General features: G+C 39.3%; 1 protein-coding gene across 3 annotated transcripts in view; it reads left to right on the forward strand.

Annotated features, from left to right (window-relative positions):
- Positions 1-4,287: 4,287 nt before the first annotated feature.
- The window catches only part of SLC2A13 (solute carrier family 2 member 13), a 445,982-nt gene continuing 424,254 nt past the window's right edge, over positions 4,288-26,015 (forward strand). For 2 of the 3 annotated variants that reach the window (XM_032646428.1, XM_032646427.1), the window contains exon 1: positions 4,374-5,183. In XM_032646428.1, coding sequence (XP_032502319.1) covers positions 4,634-5,183 — 550 coding nt within the window. In that variant the 5' untranslated portion in view covers positions 4,374-4,633. Of the gene's footprint in view, positions 5,184-26,015 lie in introns of all 3 variants that reach the window. The other variant, XM_032646426.1, reaches the window with a different exon arrangement.

Below are 26,015 nucleotides of genomic sequence, written 5' to 3' on the forward strand. Positions count from 1 at the left end.
ACGGGCCTCTCACTGTTGCGGCCTCTCCCGTTGCGGAGCACAGGCTCCGGATGCGCAGGCTCAGCGGCCATGGCTCACGGGCCCAGCCGCTCCGCAGCATGTGGGATCTTCCCAGACCGGGGCACGAACCTGCGTCCCCTGCATCGGCAGGCGGACTCTCAACCACTGCGTCACCAGGGAAGCCCTTGCCTTCTCTTTTAGAGGAAGAAGTGTTCCTCCTCTTCCCTATGGCTAGTTTAGCCTCTCTCTTAATGATCTTGCTCTTTTCCTCCCTGCCTTCTTTGAGACTTTGCTCTATCAATCATGCAGGATCCTGACTTGTCAATATATTCTTTTCACTTCAGTATATGAATAAATTTGTCATGCCTAACCCTCTACCCCCTTCTCTTGATCCTGATATCTCTTTAAACTATTCTCTCCTTCATTGCATTTACCAAGAGACTTCTAGAAAATGCAACCTACGGTTGCTATTTCCACTATTTTCTGTTAATTAACATTGCTCTCCTAAAAGTCTCTGAGGAGGAAGAGGAGCTGCAACCCTCCCCACCCAAAAGAGGAGGAGGTGATATTATGTTGTGTCGCAAGTTCTCTTCCCAGTTGGGCATGGTTATTAGTGGGCATGGTCAATGTGTGTTAAAATATCACCCATGCCTCATGCTTCCTTGTATTTCCTGTTCTATGTCTCCATGTAGTAAGCAGATCCAGATCGGGCATTGTCCATTGGGCATGCTGACCATCCTGTTTTCTTTCCTTCCATTCTTGCCTCCCTCATTCCATCTCTTCTTCCTTAGAACAAGTCAAAGGCAAGATTCGGGGGGAAGTACTAAGCACATATTAAACCTCCTAACTAAGCCATGGGACCTGCTACCTTTGTACCTATTAATAATATATTTATTTTGATGCTGCTATTGTCTGTTATATGTACAGAAAGGAAGAACGATCAATAGGGCAGGATTCTGGCATTACTACTTGGTTTCTGAATGTAATACCAGCAAAATACCATCAAAACAATATTCTGATTCCCAGCAGTCAGCACTGACTTTTTTTTCTCTCTTTCCCCCCCAAGCTTTATTTTTGTATGATTGACAAATTAAAAATGTATATTGTTAAGGTATACAATGTGATGTGTTTTTTTGTTTTTTTTTTTTTTTTGCGGTACGCGGGCCTCTCACTGCTGTGGCCTCTCCCGTTGCGGAGCACAGGCTCCGGACACGCAGGCTCAGCGGCCATGGCTCATGGGCCCAGCCGCTCCACGGCATGTGGGATCTTCCTGGACCGGGGCACGAACCCACGTCTCCTGCATCGGCAGGTGGACTCTCAACCACTGCGCCACCAGGGAAGCCCCAATGTGATGTTTTGATATATGCATACGCTGTGAAATGATTACCACAATCAAGGTAATTAGCATATTAATCACCTCACAGATTACCTTTTTTGTGGTGAGAACATTTAAGATATATTCTATTAGCAAATTTCAAGTATACAATATATTAACTATTAACTCTAGTCATCATGGTATACATTAGGTCTTCACCATTGACTTTCTAATAGTCAAGTTCAATGATTTCATATGAGTTTTTATTCTCTTTGATCTCTATCCAATATATTTGGTTCTCTTAGCCAGCCACTCCTTCCTGAAACGCTTTACTTGCCTTTTATGCCATGTTACTTTACTAGTTACTTTGGTAACTCAAATCTGTTGGTTTTATTGCCCAGGATTTATTTGCCTGTCTTCTGGCAAAAAAGTACCCCAGATTTCTTATGGGAATGTCCCCCCAAACACACTTGAAGCCTACATGATTTACTTCTATTAATAGTTCAAGATGTGGGCACTAATTGGCCCTCAGATATGAGTAGAATAGGAAATAGACCTTGGAACCTGCTGTAGTCACTTGGCTACCACATGGAATTTGAGAGTGGAGTGCAAGTAGCAAGAAGCAGATGGAGAGATGGAGCCCTTGATGACACCCTGGTTTTTGAGGCCCATATTCAGCTGTACTTGAAATCAGCCTGTTGAAAACTTTTCAGAGACAAGAGTCAATAAATCCTCCCTCTCCACCATAATTTTAGCTTAAACCAGTCTGATTTGGGTTTTCTTTCTTTGTGATCTAAACAATAGTAAAACAAACTTTGTGTTTTACTGTGTACATATAAATGCATACAGAAAGTTCTGGAAAGATACATTTCAAAGTGATAAGTGTGGTTATCTCCGGGGAAAGGGAACTGTTATGATGGTAGAGATGAATGGAAAGGGATCTGTAGCAGTACAGCTAAAACCACTCTCTCACTTCTTTGCCTCTTCCTGGAGGTTGTAAAGCAAATGTACTTAAAACTTGGGTTTTCAAATTCACCTTGCAAGCCAATAATTATGCTTAGAATTATTATTTACTGTGCAATAGCAACTAGGTATATTTTAAAATTATTTTCCATTTCTAGTAAATGAGTCATTGCTGTACCAATATCTGCTCTGCAAATAAGAAAACAAGGAACAGACTAATTTAGTGGTTGTCAAAAGTTGTACAGTAAAACAGTGATACTGACAGGACTCATGTCTTTTGATCCTTAGCTTTCCATTTCATCGTAATCTGCGGTTGGGGCAGGCTTCAGGGAGCTATACTTTGGACTCACACTGTAGTGTTAAAATGAACTTGGCTCCCTCCAAGGGCTGGAAAGAACTCTGTTGAATTCTCTGATCCCTTTTTTTCATGTCACATTTCTTTTCAGATGTAACCTGATTGTAGGTATTTAGGTGCCCTGATGATTTGGAGTGGAACCATTTTAAGCAGTTTAGCGTTCTGTGACATAAAAGCTGAATTTCCAGCAAGGGATGCTCAGGAGCCAAGGTGTTCCTGCCAGGAGTAAAAGGAAGTTTGTTTCATCTCAGCAAGAGGGAACTGTTAACAGTACCAGCTGATTCTCATCTGGTAGAAGAGCCCTGCTCTTTAAAAGCAATGAACCGGCTCACCACCAGGTGGCGCGGTTTTATTACAGCAGGCATGGAAAAGGGCGCTCTCTTACCTGAATCATTTTCTGTAGCCTGAATATTAGAGTTCATTGCTCCAGAGCTAAAAGCTCTGTTTTATTGATCCCTGGGAATTATGAGAGAACCTTACTTTAAAGCCACACAATAAGTTTAAACAGTTAAGCCCTCTAAGCCCATTAGTTCATTTTTCCTTGTTGCTGTTAAGGAAAGTGTTATATTTTGGAGATAATCTTGACTGATAATCGAAAGGAAAGCAATTTTGACAAATTATAATATAAATTTTTATTGAAAACGAAACGACAAAATCCTTTTCTTTAATAAGAACAAGTTTTAGGCTACATGAAAAAATAGGCCTCACACTAAGACTTTTGCTCAAATAAGGAAAATAAAAGAACACTGAAATGATAAGGAACAAAATTATCTGATGCTTTACCTCCTGCCCTGAGCCTGAAGAATGAAAGCAAATCAGAGGGACAAAGTTTCTTTTCTAAAGTGGAGCTGTATAAAATGATTTACTGCTGACTTCAAAGTGAGGAAAAAAACTAACAACAGGCAATTAACTCAACAGTTTAGAAAAATGGTGGCAAGTAATGTCATCTTTGCTTTGTTTCAAGCAAATGAAGCAGTTAAAATTGCCCCTGCAAATGGAAGGCAACAGTGCAGATTTCTCAGGAGAGAAGACATCCTTCCTTTTAGTGAGTATGTTGGGGGAGTTAGGTGGAGATTTCCTCTTAACCTTAAATCACATCAAATATTGGGTTTACTTTGTAATGTGTAATGTATAAATGTGAATTTTCTTTTACATATCAGGGATCCATGGAAGGAAGTTTGGGATTCACCTGGGGAGATTATCTCTGTCCTCAAAGAAATAAGATGTACCGTGCCTTTAAAATAAGCATAAGTTGAGGAGGGACTGGCGATAAGAAACTTAATTGCTCCAGAACAGACCCATTTTTGTCACAATATTATAAAAGTAAGTAAGGGTGCTTGTTATATGCCATAACAGGATATTTTTTCCTAGGCCCTTTCCAGCCTTGGCCATCCTCAGGCTTTTATAAGGGGTTCCCTTCTTGCCTTTCCAAACCGTGCAATCATCGTAGGCGGTTTCTCCGGGTCTGAAAGCCTAGTACCCGGCATTCAAACATTGGCTTGTTACCCAGTTGCGGCCCCCAAACTAGGGGGCTTAAAGCTGTAAAGATGCGAGAGCCACGTAAGAAGGAGCCTAGGTCAGAGGTCGCGATCGACCTGGGGGTGGGTTTTAGGGATCGGGGCGGGCTCAGGTTGGCCCCGCCCGGGGAGGGGGCGGAGCGTCTCCGGCCAGGCCCTGCCGGTTGGGGCTGCACGTGACCCGCGGCCCCACCTCCCGCTCGCTCTGCAGCGCCAGCTCGGCAGGCGCGGGGCGTGAGTCTCGAGTGAGACCCGCCAGGCTCCAACTCCGCAGCGCCGGAGCTCGGCGGGCAGCAACTTTCTCCCCGGAGCGGCCGCGGCGGCGGCGGCGGCGGCGGCTGCTGCTGCCGTGGCAGTCGGAGCGGGAGCCGGGAGGAGGAAGGCGGCGGCAGCGGTTCCTTGTGCCCGCTCGGGCTGTCTAGCCCTCCGAGACCGCCGGCCCGCGGAGCCTCGTCCCCCCGGGCAGCCCCGGGCCCCTGCCCTATGTCCCGCAAGGCAAGCGAGAATGTGGAGTACACGCTGCGGAGCCTGAGCAGCCTCATGGGCGAGCGGCGCAGGAAGCAGCAGGAGCCGGACGCGGCGAGCACGGCTGGAGAGCGCAGCCTCCTGGCGGCCGCCGAGTCCAGCGCCAGCCTGCAGGGCTCGGGCGGCGGCGGCGTCGGGGACCTGGAGCGCGCGGCGCGGAGGCAGTTCCAGCAGGACGAGACCCCCGCCTTCGTGTACGTGGTGGCAGTCTTCTCCGCGCTGGGCGGCTTCCTGTTCGGCTATGACACCGGGGTGGTGTCGGGGGCCATGCTGCTGCTCAAGCGGCAGCTCAGCCTGGACGCGCTGTGGCAGGAGCTGCTCGTGTCCAGCACGGTGGGGGCGGCCGCAGTCTCGGCGCTGGCTGGCGGGGCCCTCAACGGCGTCTTCGGCCGCCGCGCCGCCATCCTGCTGGCCAGTGCCCTCTTCACCGCCGGCTCCACGGTGCTGGCTGCGGCGAACAACAAGGAGACGCTGCTCGCCGGCCGCCTGGTTGTAGGGCTCGGCATCGGTGAGTTCCGGCTTGGCGAAGGGCGCGCGGGGGGCCCCTGGCGACACCGCCCTTGACCCTGGTCGCTGCGTTCCTTTTGCCCCTTCGGGGTCCCCGTCGGGTCTGGCCGCCTCCCGAGAATACTTCGCGTCTCTTGCTCCTGCTCCGAGAGCCCATCTGTTTGTTAGTCCGGCCTCGCAGGCTCCCCCTAGGGTGGGGGTGGGGGTTCGCTGTAGTCTCTCCGGAGCCCACGAGGAATCTTCGATTTCCCACAGACAAGTGAATCAGCGTGATTGTTGTCTCTCTGAGCCCTTCCGGGAGCCCCGCGTATCACCAGCGTTGTCCTTGATCCAGCCCTACCTGATGCCTATATAGAGCTTAGGAAAGAGGGTCTCTTTACTTTTCAGCATTGTCTCACCTTGTTTCTCCATTGGTAGACCGTTTCCTTTCCTAGGATTCCAAACTCCGAACCCAATCAGTCTTAAAAGTCACAGTAAGAGAATTTTTAAAGTTAATCAAGTCATCTGGACTCTATTTTTTGCTACTCCTCACTTTCCTTCTCTAGTCATTTATCTTTAGGGTGGAGTATTATTTTTTCTCCTCTCTTGCTGTTACTTTTTGTATTGCTCTTTGCTTTTCATTTTTTTCCCAAATGAATTCTTGCCTTTTCTGTTTCTCTGACTTTTTCCTTTAAATCTATATTCACCCATTCTCCTCTTTGTTTTGCCTCTCCTGCTTTCCTTTGGGTCATGTTCACTTCCTAAATTCATTTAGGAACTACTCGCCCTGTGGATAAATGCCTAGCAAGGTAGATGTTCGCAATTTACTTCCAAAATGAATGGATGTAGGTTCCCTTGGCATTGATTTTTCACCCTGGTTGCTGAGCAGGGGAGGTGCAGTTGGTAAGTTCTTGGCAGATGGAAGCTATTTGGAATGTGCTTAGTATTATTAGAAAACACTTTGGAGACAAAGTAGGGGGTTGAGACTTAAATCTCGCTAGTAGTTTTTCTAAGACGCGCCACTGATGCTTTTTTAATGTTGCCTTTCATAATTCAGTTATTTTGTTTCCTTTAGGGTGCTGTTAAAGTATTTCTTCCCTATGGCTAGGGATTGATGAAAGAGCCCTTTAGATCTTGGGCTCTTGATGATCTGTCCATTCACCACTTGTTTGACCTTTATGCTTTTTGCCTCTTCTCTGTAGGCTCTATGGGGGAGAGAGCCCCATTTATGCAACTCCACATGTAGGAACCATGGGCCTAAAACCTAACTCACTGCACTTTTATGTCCAAAATCGGTTATTACTGACTTCCTTTTTGATTGTGTATCTCACTGTTAATTGGGAAGCAGGACAAGCCTCTCAGTAAAATGTTGAGTTGGTGCATTAAAGTCCAAAATGACCAAAAAGTACTGCTGAAATGAAACCTCTCTGTACAGGAACTACCTGTGCTTTCAGGATTATTTTCTCAGAATTCTCTGCCTGGGATATCAGACTACCTTTTTAGTTTCTTGGGACATTGAAATAATGTAATTTTAGGTAGCAAGATTTGTTCAGTAAGACAATCTTATTTGTGATTTTGGAATTCAATACTGTTTTGCAGAGATCTCTAAATGAAGTTTCCTAGTGTTTAGCTACGGCACATATTGGATATTTGGGTATTATGTTTACTTTTTTATCTGATAGGAAAATTAACCCGCTGTTGTGTGTAAGGGCCCTTTCCAGATGTTGTGAGCAGAACAGTGAGGAGCATTTATATTTCAGTAAGAGTGGCAGGGCAGGACTAAAGCAGCGTAGAACTTGCTAATCTCCATAAGAAAGGATCACAGGGAGGGCTGATGAATTAAAAGAGGGTACCATTACCCCCAACAGAGGAAAGCCTAAGCTCTTCCAGATGGAAATGGTATGTTGATGAGTAGTATTTTGACAGTAGAAGTAAGGAAAGGACCTTCTAAGCCAGGGAATGAGTAAAGAAAGGAAACCATAGGCCATACGTGGGGAACCAGGTGGATGCAGCCAAGAGGATGAAGCCGGAGGTTAGATTGGAAAGGTTGGTGTGCAAGAACTGCATCTGTGTCTGTGGCACCTGGGCTGCTTGCCTGATAGTGCAGCCAGTTGAGACATGGTCCTGATAAAAAATTAGTTAAATTTTTTTTAACTAACGGCGTGTCTCATTCCAGGGGGAGCACCCCTTAGACTGGAAGCCCTGATACAAAGTTTCGTAAAAAGCCCTCCTCACTTATACAGTGAAGAATGTTTTAAGGTCATAAACAGGTTTTCAAATAAACCATATTAAACATCACCACCTTTCAAATTAGGATCTATGTGATGCATGTAATTGTACACATAAAACCCTTAAAACTCAAAGATTACTAACAATTCAAAAAAGAAGTCACAAATATTTTTAGCTACAAGGAAATGGGTCCTAACATGAACATCTTTTTAAGGATACAAATCAGTTTTGCTTGTTTAGTACACTAAATCTGAGTTTATTTCATTTTGTTTTAAGTAGTTAAATTTTATGTGTGGTCAGGAGTTTTTTTTGTTGTTGTTCTTTTGATATTTAGTAAATGTTGAAGAATAACAAAATGTGTCTTCTGGTATATTTTTCAGACAAGTTTGCAATGGTAATTTCTTACTTCCACAGATTTACCTGTGGTAAATATAAGGGCCGGGAGGACAGGGTTTTTTATTCATTTTGTTCACTAATGTACAATACTCCCAGCCCGTAGGAGGCACTGGTTGTACTTGTTGAATAAATGAGTGAATGGTAAGCAGAAACATTAAAAAATTCTATTGCTGATAGGGTGTCGCTCTAAGTTAGGATTGTCATTATTTTTTTAAGGGTATTATGAAATATTTGAAAGGCCATCTAAGGGTTTTAGTTTGTAATGGTTTAATTACATCATTTATTTGTTTAAAAAATGCAAATTAAGCTTTATGTGAGTAGGCAGTAATTAGATAAAAATCCCACCCTGTAGGTGTTCATACTCTAATGGAACAGAAAGGCCAGCAACAAGCAATTAGGGACTTCCCTGGTGGCACAGTGGTTAAGAATCTGCCTGCCAGTGCAGGGGGCACTGGTTCTAGCCCTGGTCCGGGAAGATCCCACATGCCGCGGAGCAACTAAGCCCGTGCGCAACAACTACTGAGCCTACACTCTAGAGCCTGCGAGCCACAGTTACTGAGCCTGCGTGCTGCAACTACTGAAGCCCACGTGCCTAGAGCCCGTGCTCCGCAACAAGAGAAGCCACTGCAATGAGAAGCCCGTGCACCGCAACAAAGAGTAGCCCCCTGCTCACCGCAACTAGAGAAAGCCCATGTGTAGCACGAAGACCCAACGCAGCCAAAATAAATAAATATTTTTAAAAAGCAATTAAAATACAATAGAGGTTTCTCTAAGTGCCATGGGTAACACAGGATAATAGGCAATTGCATTTTTGGGGGGGAAGAAAATAGAGCACATAATTAAGCAGGTTTTGTAGAAACAGATATTTAAAATGGGGCTTGAAGGATGAGTAGGAGTTCAGCATATTTACAGAGAGCCATGAAAAGAAATATTATTTATTTAGTGCTTTAGTATAGACTAGGAACCCTGCTGTTACTTTATATAGGTTATCTTATTTAATCCTTTTAGCTCTAGAAACAGGTCTCCTATTGCTGGATGCATACCTCATAGATACTGTGGGTTTGGTTCTACACCACCGAAATAAAGTGACTATTGCAATAAAGTGAGTTACACAAACACCCAGTGCATAAAAAGTTATATTTACACTATACTGTAGTCTATTGTGTACAAATAGTATTACGTCTAAAAAAAATGTACGTACCTTAATTTAAAAATACTTCACTGCTAAAAATTGTTAACCATCGTGTGAGTCTTCAGCTAGTAATCTTTGCGGGTGGAGGGTCTTGCCTCCATATTGATGGCTACTGACTGATCACGGTGGTGGTTGCTGAAGCCTGGGTGACTGTGGCAATCTCTTAAAATAAGACAACACTGGTTTGCTGCATCAGTTGCATCAGTTGACTTTCTTTCACAAATGATTTCTCTGTAACATGCGATGCTGTTTGGATAGCATTTTACCTATAGTTAGAACTTCTTTCAAAATTGGAATCAATCCTCTCAAACACTGCCACTGATTTATCAACTAACTTTATGTATTGATAGTATTCTAAATCCGTTGCTGCCCCTTCAACAGTCTTCACAGCATCCTCACCAGGAGAGATTTCTTTTTGAGAAACCACTTTCTTTGCTTATCCGTAAGAAGCATCTCCTTATCCGTGAAAGTTTTATCGTGAGATTGCAGCAATTCATTCACATCTGGAGGCTCCACTTCTAATTCTGGTTCTCTTGCTGTTTCTACCACATCTGCAGTTACTTCCTCCACTGAAGTTTTGAACTCCTCAGTCAGAGTCATCATTAGAATCAGCTTCCTCCAAACTCTTGTTAATGTTGCAAAATAGACCTCTTACTATGAATCGCTGACGTTCTTAATGGCATCTGGAATGGTGAATCCTTCAGAAGGTTTTCAATTGACTTTGCGCATATCCATCAGAAAAATCACTATATATGACAGCTATAGCCTTACATAGGTATTTCTTAAATAATAAGACTTGAAAGTCGAAATTACTCCTTGATCCATGAGCTGCAGAGTGGATATTATGTTAGCAGGCATCAAAACAACATCAATCTCATACATCTCCATCAGAACTCTTGGGTAACCAGGTGCATTGTCAATGAGCAGTAATATTTTGAAAGGAATCTTCTGAGCAGTAGGTCTCAATAGAGGGCTTCAAATATTCAGTAAACTGTGTTGTAAACAGACTTGCTGCCATCCAGGCTTTGTTCCATGCATAGAGCACAGACAGGGTAGATTTAGCCTAATTCTTAATGGCCCAGGGATTTTTATAATGGTAAATGAGCATTGGAGCCAGGCATTGACCTCTCTCTATCTATGGAAGTCCTAGAAGGGATCTTCTTCCAATATAAGTCTGTTTTGTCTGTGTTGAAAATCTGTTGTTTAGTTGTAGCCACCTTCATTAATTATCTTTACTAGATCTTCTTGGTAACTTGCTGCAGCTTCAGCATCAGCTCTTGCCGCTTCCCCGGTACTTTTATGTATGGAGTTCTTTCCTTAAACCTCATGAACCAACCTCTGCTAGCTTTAGACTTTTCTTTTGCAGCTTCCTCACCTCTCTTAGCCTTTATAGAATTGAAGAGAATTAGGCCCTTGCTCTGGACTAGGCTTTGGCTTAAGGAAATGTCATAGCTGGTTTGATCTTCTGTCAGACCACTATAACTTTCTCTGTATTAGTAATAGGGCTATTTTGCTTTCTTACATTTGTGTATTCGCTGGAGTAGTACTTGTAATTTCCTTCAACTTTGCCATCATCACAACTTGGCTTACTGGCGCAAGAGGCCTAGCTAGTGGCCTGTCTTGGCTTGAGACTTGCCTTCCTCATTGAGCTTAATCATTTCTAGCTTTTCATTTAAAGTGAGAGACCTGTGACTTTTTTCACTTTAACACTTAGAGACTGTTAAAAGTAGGGATATTAATTGGCTTAATTTAAATATTGTTGCCTCTCAGGGAAATAGGGAGGCCTGAGGACAGGGGGAGAGGGGCTGGGAAGCTGTTGGTTCCTGGAGCAGTCAGAACAAACAACATTTTTTGATTAAGTTCCCATCTTACATGGCTGCGGTTTGTGGTGCCCCAAAATAATTACATTAGTAACATCAAAGATCACTGATCACAGATCACCATAACAATTATAGTAATAATGAAAGAGCTTGAAATATTGTGAAAATTACTAAAATGTGACCCAGAGACATGAGCAAGTGAGCAAGTGCTCCTGGAAAAATGGTGCCAATAGACTTGCTCTCTGCGGGGTTGCCACAGACATTCAATCTGTAAAAAATGCAGTATCTTCAAAGCTCAATGAAACAAGGTATGCAATAAAACAAGGTGCAGCAGTTAAATGACAAGGTCACTGGTGTGAAATCAGAATTAAAAAAACAAAACCTCAGAGTATTTTGCTCTTTGAATTATTGGGCATTTAAGTTAACAGCAAGAGTAAAGGCAGCAAAAAGTAAACGCAGTATATGAAGCAAAAAGTGACTGAAGGGTGGTGATGGGTCAGCCATGAAACTGGAATGATATTTTGCGGGGAGAGGTGTGGATTAGGCTGAATAGGGTTTATTTGGTCTTGCCTATGCGGGGACAGTCTTTGGAGATTTCAGTTGTAAACGATATGATCAGATTAAACATCCCTTGAATTTTTTTTTCCTTCTTCTTTGAACCATTTTACTTTTAAACTCTTACTTTCTTCAATCTTTTGTCAACCCCCCCTGCAAAAAAAAAAAAAAATTCAGGAGGCTGCAAATAAGAAAATAGTTTATTTGGGGTCTTAAGAATTGTGATTCAGGAGATTAAGATTCAGGTAACCCTGAAAGAGTGTTCCAAGGAAGAGAAAGAGTCAGGTAAAGACAAAGTCACGAGGTTGCTAAAAGTTGCCTGGTAAGAATTGTAATTTTCTCTGATGCAAGCTGGAAAATATCTAAAGGAATCAGTTGTTTTAGAGTAGGGGTCCAATAAGTATCTTGAGTTTCTGGCAGGTGTTCTGGGTGACTTCAGGTCCAAAGGTCAGATTCCATACAGGCTGAGAAATGCACTTTCTTAATGGCCTCCCAGCTCCGTTTAAGAGAACTCTTTTAGCAGTACTGACTCCATTTTGATTTTCCTTTCACACCTTGCCTCTTTCAATTTTGTAGTATGAGAAATCCTTTGCCAAGGTGGTTACTACCAGGTGGCCAAAACATGTGGTCATGAACTACTGGAATAGGAAGAGTCAGTGTTCCCTTCAACAGAAATCTTTGAAAAATATAAAGATATCAAGCAGTAAAGTATAATTGTTCAATCTATAATTAGAATGTATAATTATATTAAATGAGTCATGTAACAGACGCATCAGAAATAGGGGGTGTTTGTTTTAGTTTAAAGGTTCAGTTTCCTTGACTAGTTACAATAAAATCAGCTTATTGAGTACCCATTTTGAAAATGGCATATTTCAGGTTTTGGTTTCACCAGAGGTTCATTTGGTTCCTCCGGTCTCTTATCCTTGACTTGAGTCCTGGGACCAGACTTTTGCCATTGTTCCTGCCCTACTACTTCTGACACCAAGCTTTTTTTTTTTTTTTTGTAACAGATCTATATTTATAATATCAAACAACTATATCAAATAGACATCAACAAAAAGTCTTACTTTTAGTCAGTAATTATTATTAATAAGAATAGTCAGGTTCTGATATTGGGTTAGAAAAAAAGATTGAGAGTATTTCACCTTATTCTCTCCGTAGTTTGTTTCACATATTCTCAGTGACCTGCATATAATGTCACATATACGAAATATATTCTTTTTTTTTTAACATCTTTATTGGGGTATAATTGCTTTACAATGGTGTGTTAGTTTCTGCTTTATAACAAAGTGAATCAGTTATACATATACATATGTTCCCATATCGCTTCCCTCTTGCGCCTCCCTCCCTCCCACCCTCCCTATCCCACCCCTCCAGGCGGTCACAAAGCACCAGGCCGATCTCCCTGTGCTATGCGGCTGCTTCCCACTAGCTATCTACCTTACGTTTGTTAGTGTATGTATGTCCATGCCTCTCTCTCGTCCTGTCACAGCTCACCCTTCCCCCTCCACATATCCTCAAGTTCGTTCTCCAGTAGGTCTGTGTCTTTATAACTGTCTTACCCCTAGGTTCTTCATGACATTTTTTTTTCTTAAATTCCATATATATGAGTTAGCATACGGTATTTGTCTTTCTCTTTCTGACTTACTTCACTCTGTATGACAGAATCTAGGTCTATCCACCTCATTACAAATAGCTCAATTTTGTTTCCTTTTATGGCTGAGTAATATTCCATTGTATATATGTGCCACATCTTCTTTATCCATTCATCCGATGATGGGCACTTAGGTTGTTTCCATCTCCGGGCTATTGTAAATAGAGGTGCAGTGAACATTTTGGTACATGACTCTTTTTGAATTTTGGTTTTCTCAGGGTATATGCCCAGTAGTGGGATTGCTGGGTCATATGGTAGTTCTATTTGTAGCTTTTTAAGGAACCTCCATACTGTTCTCCATAGTGGCTGAACCAATTCACATTCCCACCAGCAGTGCAAGAGTGTTCCCTTTTCTCCACACCCTCTCCAGCATTTATTGTTTCTAGATTTTTTGATGATGGCCATTCTGACTGGTGTGAGATGATATCTCATTGTAGTTTTGATTTGCATTTCTCTAATGATTAATGATGTTGAGCATTCTTTCATGTGTTTGTTGGCAGTCTATATATCTTCTTTGGAGAAATGTCTATTTAGGTCTTCTGCCCATTTTTGGATTGGGTTATTTGTTTTTTTTGTTATTGAGCTGCATGAGCTGCTTGTAAATTTTGGAAATTAATCCTTTGTCAGTTGCTTCATTTGCAAATATTTTCTCCCATTCTGAGGGTTGTCTTTTGGTCTTGTTTATGGTTTCCTTTGCGGTGCAAAAGCTTTGACGTTTCATTTGGTCCCATTTGTTTATTTTTGTTTTTATTTCCATTTCTCTAGGAGGTGGGTCAAAAAGGACCTTGCTGTGATTTATGTCATAGAGTGTTCTGCCTATGTTTTCCTCTAAGAGTTTGATAGTTTCTGGCCTTACATTTAGGTCTTTAATCCATTTTGAGCTTATTTTTGTGTATGGTGTTAGGGAGTGATCTAATCTCATACTTTTACATGTACCTGTCCAGTTTTCCCAGCACCACATATTGAAGAGGCTGTCCTTTCTCCACTGTACATTCCTGCCACCTTTATCAAAGATAAGGTATCCATATGTGCGTGGGTTTATCTCTGGGCTTTCTATCCTGTTCCATTGATCTATCTTTTTGTTTTTGTGCCAGTACCATACTGTCTTGATTACTGTAGCTTTGTAGTATAGTCTGAAGTCAGGGAGCCTGATTCCTCCAGCTCCGTTTTTTGTTCTCAAGATTGCTGTGGCTATTCGGGATCTTTTGTGTTTCCATACAAATTGTGAAATTTTTTGTTCTAGTTCTGTGAAAAATGCCAGTGGTAGTTTGATAGGGATTGCATTGAATCTATAGATTGCTTTGGGTAGTAGAGTCATTTTCACAATGTTGATTCATCCAATCCAAGAACATGGTATATCTCTCCATCTATTTATATCATCTTTAATTTCTTTCATCATTGTCTTATAATTTTCTGCATACAGGTCTTTCGTCTCCTTAGGTGGGTTTATTCCTAGATATTTTATTCTTTTAGTTGCAATGGTAAATGGGAGTGTTTTCTTGATTTCACTTTCAGATTTTACATCATTAGTATATAGGAATGCCAGAGATTTCTGTGCATTAATTTTGTATCCTGCTACTTTACCAAATTCATTGATTAGCTCTAGTAGTTTTCTGGTAGCATCTTTAGGATTCTCTATGTATAGTATCATGTCATCTGCAAACAGTGACAGCTTTACTTCTTCTTTTCCGATTTGGATTCCTTTTCTTTTCTTTTCTTCTCTGATTGCTGTGGCTAAAACTTCCAAAACTATGTTGAATAAGAGTGGTGAGAGTGGGCAACCTTGTCTTGTTCCTGATCTTAGTGGAAATGGTTTCAGTTTTTCACCATTGAGGATGATGTTGGCTGTGGGCTTGTCATATATGGCCTTTATTATGTTGAGGAAAGTTCCCTCTATGCCTACTTTCTGCAGGGTTTTTATCATAAATGGGTGTTGAATTTTGTCAAAAGCATTCTCTGCATCTATTGAGATGATCATATGGTTTTTCTCCTTCAATATGTTAATATGGTTTATCACATTGATAGATTTGCTTATATTGAAGAATCCTTGCATTCCTGGAATAAACCCCACTTGATCATGGTGTATGATCCTTTTAATGTGCTGTTGGATTCTGTTTGCTAGTATTTTGTTGAGGATTTTTGCATCTATGTTCATCAGTGATATTGGCCTGTAGTTTTCTTTCTTTGTGACATCCTTGTCTGGTTTTGGTATCAAGGTGATCCTGGCCTCATAGAAGGAATTTGGGAGTGTTCCTCCCTCTGCTATATTTTGGAAGAGTTTGAGAAGGATAGGTGTTAGCTCTTCTCTAAATGTTTGATAGAATTCACTTGTGAAGCCATCTGGTCCTGGGTTTTTGTTTGTTGGAAGATTTTTAGTCACAGTTTCAATTTCAGTGCTTGTGATTGGTCTGTTCATATTTTCTATTTCTTCCTGATTCAGTCTTGGCAGGTTGTGCCTTTCTAAGAATTTGTCCATTTCTTCCAGATTGTCCATTTTATTGGTATAGAGTTGCTTGTAGTAATCTCTCATGATCTTTTTTATTTCTGCAGTGTCAGTTGTTACTTCTTTTTCATTTCTAATTCTATTGATTTGAGTCTTCTCCCCTTTTTTCTTGATGAGTCTAGCTAATGATTTATCTATTTTGTTTATCTTCTCAAAGATCCAGCTTTTAGTTTTATTGATCTTTGCTATCGTTTCCTTCATTTCTTTTTCATTTATTTCTGATCTGATTTTTATGATTTCTTTCCTTCTGCTAACTTTGGGGTTTTTTGTTCTTCTTTCTCTAATTGCTTGAGGTGCAAGGTTAGGTTGTTTATTCGAGATGTTTCCTGCTTCTTAAGGTGGGCTTGTATTGCTATAAACTTCCCCCTTAGAACTGCTTTTGCTGCATCCCATAGGTTTTGGGTCGTTGTGTCTCCATTGTCATTTGTTTCTAGGTATTTTTTGATTTCCTCTTTGATTTCTTCAGTGATCACTTCGTTATTAAGTAGTGTATTGTTTAGCCTCCATGTGTTTGGTATTTTTTATAGATCTTTTCCTGTAATTGATATCTAGTCTTATAGCATTCTGGTCGGAAAAGATACTTGATACAATTTCAATTTTCTTAAATTTACCAAGGCTTGATTTGTGACACAAGGTATGATCTATCCTGGAGAACGTTCCATGAGCACTTTAGAAAAATGTGTATTCTGTTGTTTTTGAATGGAATGTCCTATAAATATCAATTAAGTCCATTTTGTTTAATGTATCATTTAAAGCTTGTGTTTCCTTATTTATTTTCATTTTGGGTGATCTGTCCATTGGTGAAAGTGGGGTGTAAAAGTCCCGTACTATGAATGTGTTACTGTCGATTTCCCCTTTTATGGCTGTTAGTATTTGCCTTATGTATTGAGGTGCTCCTATGTTGGGTGCATAAATATTTACAATTGTTATATCTTCTTCTTGGATCGATCCCTTGATCATTATGTAGTGTCTTTCTTTGTCTCTTTTTTTTTTTCTTTTTTTTTTTTGTCTCTTGTAATAGTCTTTATTTTAAAGTCTATTTTGTCTGATATGAGAATTGCTACTCCAGCTTTCTTTTGGTTTCCATTTGCATGGAATATCTTTTTCCATCCCCTTACTTTCAGTCTGTATGTGTCTCTAGGTCTGAAGTGGGTCTCTTGTAGACAGACACCAAGCTTTTTAAACCTGAAGACTCTAATTTCAAATAGGACACAAATTTGCAAACTCAGAATTTATTATGTTCTATAGAGAATCTTATTTTCATGTCTTTTACACAGTTACATTTTGTAAGTGTTTAGCAATATTGTACCTACAATCAAAGTTTTTAAGTGTGGTTAGGTAGAAAAGGATTGAAGGAGTGTGAATTTGCATGTTTTGCTTCATTTGATTTTTGTCTGGGACCTTGTGTTTCTCGTGCATAACACACACACAAGGTTGTTGTGACAGGGCAGAGTATAAGAATGCTATACTGTTATCATTGTTAGCATGTCCATAGCCAAAAAGCACATAATGTAATTTCGACCTTTTTCCATAGTGTTGGCATTTACTGCTCATTGTAAGTGGTGATTTAGCACCTGTGTAGGGCATAGTAAAAAGGGTCTAAATTCAGATATTTACCAGTATCCAAAACGTTTACTGAGAATTGACTTGTTAATTTATACAGCACTGGGTTTGCTGAATTAATCTTAGATTTACACCAGTGTTTCCTCTGTCGGCCTCTGTTCCGGTACTCCCTCTACTGGAACACAGTTTGTAGCTGCTTATTGCAGCTTTTAATTGGTATGTTATGGCCTGTTGAGTAATAGTTTTCAAAAATATATCAGTTTTATTCAAACAGCACTTTGAATTTTTATCCTTTAATGCAAAGCAAATGTAAAATCTTGTCTGATCAGAAAGTCATACTTTCTCAATAATCTCAATACTGAGATTAATATCAATAAAGAATTTCATTTAAGGTAATCATAGAATCAGACAGATTTTTAAATAGTTAATCAGCTAGTGCTGATTTTTTTCTTTTTGCGACCAGGTTTGTTCCCTTTCCCACCCCCCATAATTTCTTTCAGTTTTATATTTTATTGTTTGTTATCTGAATAATTATTTTCTTAACATCTTTATTGGAGTATAGTTGCTTTACAATGCTGTTAGTTTCTGCTGTATAACAATCAGCTATATGTATACATATATCCCCATATCCCCTCCATCATGCATCTCCCTCCCACCCTCCCTATCCCACCCCTCTAGGTGGTCACAGAGCACTGAGTTGATCTCCCTGTGTGATGCAGCTGCTTCCCACTAGCTACCTATATTACATTTGGTAATGTATATGTCAGTGCTACTCTCTCACTTTGTCTCAGCTTACCCTTACCCCTCCCTGTGTCCTCAAGTCCATTCTCTATGTCTGCGTCTTTATTTCTGTCCTGCCTCTAAGTTCTTCAGAACCAATTTTTTTTTTTTAGATTCCATATATATATGTTAGCATATGGTATTTGTTTTTCTCTTTCTGACTTCACTCTGTATGACAGTCTCTAGGTCCATCCACCTCACTACAAAGAACTCAATTTCATTTCTTTTTATGGCTGAGTAATATTCCATTGTATTTATGTGCCACCTAAGTGTCCATCGACAGATGAATGGATAAAGAAGATGTGGCACAGTTTTATCTTCTTTTAAAGCTGGACTTCTGTATTGGATTTATGCTCTTTACTGGTAATATTTTACATAAAGTAAAACTTGTTTGACTTCTTTGACTTTGTTTCCTTGTTTCATACACGTTAATAGTTTGTGTGCACTGCCCCACCCCGCTACCTCCACACTTTTTTTTTTTTTTTTTTTATTTATTTTTTTTTTTTTGCGGTATGCGGGCCTCTCACTGTTGTGGCCTCTCCCGTTGTGGAGCACAGGCTCCGGACGTGCAGGCTCAGCAGCCATGGCTCACGGGCCCAGCCGCTCCGCGGCATGTGGGATCTTCCCGGACCGGGGCACGAACCCGTGTCCCCTGCATCGGCAGGCGGACTCTCAACCACTGCGCCACCAGGGAAGCCCTCCTCCACACTTTTATATCTGGTGGCATTGACATTGTAGAGTTATAGTGAGAGTTATGACCTAATTATGTTTGCCTAGTAGTATTGCATTGTGCTCCTTGAGTGAGTTGTCAGTGAGATGACGTAAGTGTTAACGTGAGTTCTATGAAGTTGTTCATGTGACTTCTTTATAAAACATTTCTCTTTTTCATTCATCCATACTTCTCTCTTCTGTGTCTTAAGCTCAAAGTAAGAACACAGTTTGAGTTGACTGATTCACACTAATGTCTTTGGCTTTAACACCTCTAATGATGTAGAACCTGCTGGTAGATCTCAAATAGCAAGCAGTCTTTACCATTTTTACTCAAAAGCACATAAAGCTATTTTTCTTTTTTCTTCCTGATTGAACTTGGTTCCTTTATACATCCTTCCCATCCTTCCTGTCTATAACTCTTTTCATTTTCTTACCTTTGTCTTTCCTTTGACCTTCAGAGTAAAGAGTAAGCAACACTTCTATAGAGAAAACTTTCATTGGAGAAAATATGTACTCAGAAGAAAACCCCAAAACATTTTCTATATTTAAACTTTAACTTCCTTGGATGTATAGAGAAGAAAATAGCCAAGTTTTACAGATACTTCTAGGCTCAAGTTGGGAGAGAGTACTGCATGCTTCATATTTAGGCCTTTTATTAAATATTAGCACCATTGTTTGGAATGATGTGGTCTGGAATATGTTTTAAAAGCCACACAGCAGAAGCCTCATTTCACAACAAGGCTGAGCGGTGTGATGGGGTCCCCAGTGCCACAGTGCACAGTGGCATCATGGTGGCACCAGCATCCTTCTGTACTGATTTCAGCATCTCCCTGCTCTGTGCCAGGGGGAGTCTCCCCAGTCGCTTCAAGGCAGAATGTGAATTGGCAATCGATTTAGCGACCAGAGCCCTGGAAGTGATACCTAACATTTATTCAGTGCTTACTCTGTGCCAGACAGTCTTCTAAACATTTTGCTTATATTCCCATAATTTTCATAATAACCCAGTGAGGTAATGCTATTACAGGCATACCTCATTTTATTGTGCCTCACAGATAATTGTGCTTTTTACAAATTGAAGGTTTGTGGCAATCCTGCATTGAGCAAGTCTGTCAGCACCATTTCTCCAAGAGCTTGCTCACTTCATGTCCCTGTGTCACATTTTGGTAATTGTCGCAATATTTCAAACTTAAAAATTTTTATTATATTTGTTATGATGATTTGTGATCAGTGATCTCTGTTACCATTGCAAAAGATTACGACTTGTTGGAGGCTCAGATGATGGTCAGTATTTTTAGCAATAAAGTGTTTTTTACTTAAAGTAGTACATTGAGTTTTTAGACTTACTGCTGCTTTGCTGTTTTGCAATATTTGCTTTGTGGTGGTCTGGAACTGAACCTGCAACGTCTTGGGGGTATGCCTGTATCTTTTTTTAAAGAAGAGGATATTTAGGTGAAAAGAGATGACGTAACTTTCTCATGGTCACAAAGCTCCTGAGTGGTGGAGCCAGAGATCGCTCCCAAGAGGTCTGGCTTCAGAGTCTGTCCGTGCTCAGCTGTTTTGTAACTCTGTCGCTTCTCCCTGAAAATAGCATAACTGTTTTTTTACCATGATATATTATTGTGAGAGTTAATTTTAAAATATAAAATTTTTAAATGAGTTTTTCAAGAACATGGCCACGGCATGTCAAGGAATGACAATGAGAAAAGCAAAGCTTAGAGGTTAGAACATCTCTTCCCTTTGCTCAGAGCTTGTGAACAGGGATGCCTATAATCAGAGCTGCTGTGTTACACAACTCCAGGGGGCTCATGCACACTGTATTCACCCTTGAGGGGGTATATTCACATGGGATATAGTGAAAGTGGGGCCTCCTGGAGTTGGACAGCACAGAGGTATTGCCTATGATACAGCAACTAAAATTAAAAACTGCTGCTTTTCCCTTTAAGTTCCTGTTGTTCTCTCTGTTTAGAATGAGCTTTTCCATAACATTCTCTCTACCCCTTGTCCCAAAGCTATTTACTGAGTGATGATTTTGTTGGGTGTTGGAGAGAGAAAGATAAAACTAGTCCCTGTTCTTCAGAGACCTAAGTCTAGTTGGGGAGAGACAAACATGAGAGCACAGTACCAGGTTCTTAATCCTACAATAGAAGTATCTATAGGATGTTTACTCATCCTTCCAGGTTCGGCTCTATCGTGAAAGCTTTCTCAGTTGGCTTCTGCTAAACATTGGCACTTTCTCTGAAGCAACTCATGGCCTTTAACTGTGCTATTCCTTACAATATATATATCTTTTTGGCTGTGACTCATCTCGCCTGGTAGAACAGAAACTCATGGGGTTAGGTAATTAGGTATTAATAGTATTTGTGTCTTTTACTGCGCTGAGTTACACACTGTTTATATATTAAGCTCTTAAATATGTAGCAAACTAATGAGTACATAAAAGGAATACCCAAAAGAACATTGCTGTAGTTGAACACTAGAAGGCTCAGGTACATACTTAATTGCTGTACTGTTAATTCAGAAATGGGACTAACTGGTGGTGAAGCTTGAGCCCTCTGGATTCACACTGCCTGGGCTCACACCCTGGCTGGCCACTTACTACCTGGGTGATTATGTCAAGTCTTGTGCTTCAGTTTCCTCATCTGTAGAATGGCGATAAGACCTGCCTCCTAGGGTAGTTAAGAGGATTAAATGAGTTCATATTTATAAAAGTGCTTTTAAAGTGCCTGGCAAAGTAAAGCATCAGTGTTTGTTAAACATTCACACATAAGATGTGTAACCTTGGGCATTTACCACTGTGTGCCTCAATTTCCACGTCTGTAAAATGAGTGTTATGATAGCGCTTAGAAAATAGCATTGTTGTAGAAATTAAATGAGCTAATTCATGTAAAACTATCTGGCTATCAATAAATGGTAGTTCTTGATCATTGCTTTAACACCTTTTGCAATCAACGGAATTAAATTATCCTTAGATTTTTATGTTTGTCATAACTAGTAACAGATGAGTAAAAATTCCATAATATAAATCGAACAGTCAAACTTGAAAGAATGAGTAGTTTAAAAGCGGGGCAGTATTCTTTCTTTCAAGTGTTCAGTTATACTATGTAAAATTTATTTTCCAGCAAGACAGATGAAGTTTTGAACTGGGTCTTGAAGAAAGTTATAAAAATTAGTTATCTGAGAGAAGGGTACATTTCTGGTGGGGGAAGGGGGCAGTGATAAATGTAAAGCATTGAGGAAAGTAGGCAGCTTTTCTTGGCTAGGTGGAGGGGTTGAATAAGAAAGTAAAAACGTGAACCTGTTTGTTAGAGCTAGTAGTAAGGAACCAGTTGGAGCTATGATATTAGCTCTATCTTGTAATGTAGTATTTTATATGCCTGCTTACAGACAAAATAGTTTAGTTCTCAGTGGAAAAGATATGTCTGCCTTTTTAGAGGCAAAGAATGAATAGTGTTAGTAAAACTTGAAAAATAATAGTTTTGGAATAAAAAATTTTAGTAATGGAAACTTTCATATAAAACTTCATTATCATGTTTTTGGGCCTAGTTTATAACTCCATGTCAGGAACTCATTGTGTACAACATAGCAAGAAAATTGGAAACGAAAATCCTGTGCATAGTTTTTTTAAGGACTAAACATTAACCATTTAATGTTTGCTTAGCAACTGCTTGTAGTTTTGAAAGAAAAATAACAGTGACTGAAAATAAGTTGCAACCATGTCTAACAGTAGATTTCAAAGATTCTTGAAATATAGTCATTATTAGAAATTAACATCAACATAAAATTTGAAGCAGTACTGCTGTGTCTACCTAATTCTAATGTTTACTAGAAAATCGTAAAGAAAATGGCTTCTAGAACTCCTCTCTCCACTATTTTTGGGTGCATAAGTATAGTCAGTGTAATGTGGCCCTCCGTGATTTTGTAGATAGGATAGTATGTGTATCTGGACTATCTCAGAAGCCATGCAGGGCCCCTCCTGCCCACCTGGCAGTGAAGTTGGTGAGGCCGGAAAATGTACAAAAAACACACAAAGCCAAAAACTATTCAAGTTCTTGGTCATGTCTCTTGAAAGCAAGCTTGTTTCTTATAAAATTCTTATAAAATCTTACAAAATCTTTCATTATATTCTTATAAAATCTTATAATTCTTTCATTATAAAAATTCTTATAAAATCTTTCATTATATTCATTCCTATGTTAGGAAAATATTTAGAATTTTTAAGAGTTTACTATTCCTTCCTCTACTTGTTTGTCCTTTTTAAATGATTTTTTAAGTTAAAATTCATCCAGTACTGCAAAGAACATAGAATTCTAACAGTTTGTCATTTTTCCTTGAATACCCTTTATCTGTGAAAATTCGTAATCTTCGTTGCTTGGGATATGATGCTTACTTAAAGGTAGCTTAATAGAGGTATTGTAAAAAGTCAAAATATGGTAGGTCCTAAAACAGAGCCTATTCTTTATGCCTATGTGTGTATGTTTTTTATGTGCATTTACTCATTAACCAAGAAGGTTAGTACTTTCCTTAGTTTAAGAGTGAATTAAAGGAGTGCAAAGAGGTTAGGTAAATTAGTACTGTTAGTGACAGTGCTGAGATTCAAATCCAGGTTTCTGATCAAGAACCAATGTGTGCCTTACCTCTCCACTATGTGATAAATGCAGTTTTTGATTGTGAAAGCTGAGTATAGTTATAATGATATTTCCTAGGTTAGTACATGTATGTATACATATATGTGTGTATAAAATATATAATATATATGTTTTATGTGGTATAATAATATATTATTAAAAACAGAAAAGAGGTGAACAGAACAGAATAAAAACTTCAGCATTAGATCCAACTATTTGTAAGAGTTTCATATTGAACCAGTCAGATAAGATAATAGGGAAAAGACAAATATTAAAAACAACTGAGAAAAAAAACAGTATGAAGAAAAATAATGTAAATGCAACTTGATCTCATATTCTCATTAATACCATATTGGTTTAAGAATATAAGTTAAAAAAAATAGGAACATTAACAAATTAGAGAATAAAAATCATCTGATCATCTCAATAGATGCAGAAAAAGCTTTTGACAAAATTCATTCATTTATGATAAAAACTCTCCACAAAGTGGGTATAGAGGGAACATACTTCAACATAATAAAGGCCATATATGACAAACCCACAGCTAACATCATACTCAACAGTGAAAAGCTGAAAGCATTTCCTCTAAGATCAGGAATGAGACAAGGATGCCCACTCTCACCACTTTTATTCAATATAGTATTGGAAGTCCTAGCCACAGCAATCGGACAAGAAAGAAATAAAAGAAATCCAAATTGGAAAAGAAGTAAAACTATTACTGTTTGCAGACGGCATGTTACTATACAAAGAAAGTCCTAAAGATGCCACCAAAAAACTAGTAATGGCTCATCAACGAATTCAGTAAAGTTGAAGGCTACAAGATTATACAGAAATCTGTTGCTTTTCTATACACTAATAATGAACTAACAGAAAGCGAGATTAAGAAAACAATTCCATTTAGCATCACATCAAAAAGAAAATACCTAGGAAGTCTAAGGAGGTGAAAGACACATACTCAGAAAACTATAAGACACTGATGAAAGAAATTGAAGATGACACAAACAGATGGAAAGATATAATGTATTTAAAAGAATTAATATTGTTAAAATGACCATGCTACCCAAGGATATCTACAGATACATTTCAACCCCTATCAAAATACCAATGGCATTTTTCACAGAACTAGAACAAATAATTTTAAAATTTGTATGGAAACACAAAAGACTCTGAATACCCAAAGCAATCTTGAGGAAAAAAACAGAGCTGGAGGTATTGTGCTGCCTGACCTCAGACTATACTATGAAGCTACAGTCATCAAAACTGTCCAGAACTGGCACAGAAACAGGCACGTAGATCAATGGAACAGAATAAAGAACCAAGAAATAAACCTACACACTTGTGTTTAGTTAATCTATGACAAAGGAGGCAAGAAAACAGTCTCTTGAGAAAAGACCATCTCTTCAATAAGTGGTGTTGGGAAAACTGGATAGCTACATGTAAAAGAATGAAATTAGAACATTTTCTCACACCATGTACAAAAATAAACTTGAAATGGATTAAAGGCCTAAATGTAAGACCAGAAACCATAAAACTAGAAGAAAATATAGGCAGAACACTCGTTGACATGAATCATACCAGTGTTTTTTTGTATTTGTCTCCTAAGGCAAAGGAAATAAAAGCAAAAATAAAGTAATGAAACCTAATTAAACTTAAAATCTTTTGAACAGCAAAGGAAACCATCAACAAAACAGACAACATACTGAATGGGAGAAATTATTTGCAAATGATATGACCGAGAAGGGGTTAGTATTCCAAAATACATAAACAGCTCCTACAACTCAATATCAAAAAAAAAAAAACCCAATTAAAAATGGGCAGAAGACCTGAATAGACCTTTTTCCAAAGAAGACATACAGATGGCAAACAGGCACGTGGAAAGATGCTCAACATCACTAATCATCAGAGAAATGCAAATCAAAACCACAATGAGATATCACCCACACCTGTCAGGATGGCTATCATCAAAAAGACCACAAATTACAAAAGTTGGCAAGGATGTGGAGAAAAGGGAACCCTTGTATACTGTTGGTGCAAATGTAAATTGGTGCAGTCACTATGGAAAACAGTATGGAGAGTCATTTAAAAACTAAAAATAGGACTTTCATATGATCCAGCAGTTTCACTCCTGGGTGTATATCTGAAGAAAATGAAAACACTAGTTCGAAAAGATGCATGTACCTCAATGTTCATAGCAGCATTATTTATAATAGCCAGTATATGGAAGTATTCTAAGTGTTCATTGACAGCTGAGTGTATAAAGAAGATGTGATATATATGTACAATGGGATACTACTCAGCCATAAGAAAGAATGAAATTTTGCCATTTGCAACAACATGTATGGACCTGAAGGGTATTATGCTTAGTGAAATAAATCAGGCAAAGATAAATACTGTATGTCATCACTTATTGGTAGAATCTAAGAAATAAGTGAATATAACAAAATAGAAACAGACTCACAGATATAGAGATCAAACTAGTGGTTACCTGTAGGGAGAGAGAAGCTGGGAGGGGGCAAGATCGCATTAAGAGGATTCTTAATTAAGAGGGGATTAAGAGGTTCAAACCACTATCTATAAAATAAGCTACAAGGATATATTGTACATTACAGGGAATTTAGCCAATATTTCATAATAACTCCAAATGGAGTATAATCTAAAAAAATTTTGAATCACTGTGTTGTACACCTGAAATAATAATTGTAAATCAACTATACCTCAATAAAAAAAAGTGTTAAAATAAATGTCATCAAAATTAAAAAAACAGGAATGGAGTGATTTTCTTTTATCTGTGTCAGTGACATCGTTCTTTATATTATAATTTTTAAA

Source organism: Phocoena sinus, chromosome 10 (assembly GCF_008692025.1).
Source record: "Phocoena sinus isolate mPhoSin1 chromosome 10, mPhoSin1.pri, whole genome shotgun sequence".
Lineage (NCBI taxonomy): Eukaryota > Metazoa > Chordata > Mammalia > Artiodactyla > Phocoenidae > Phocoena > Phocoena sinus.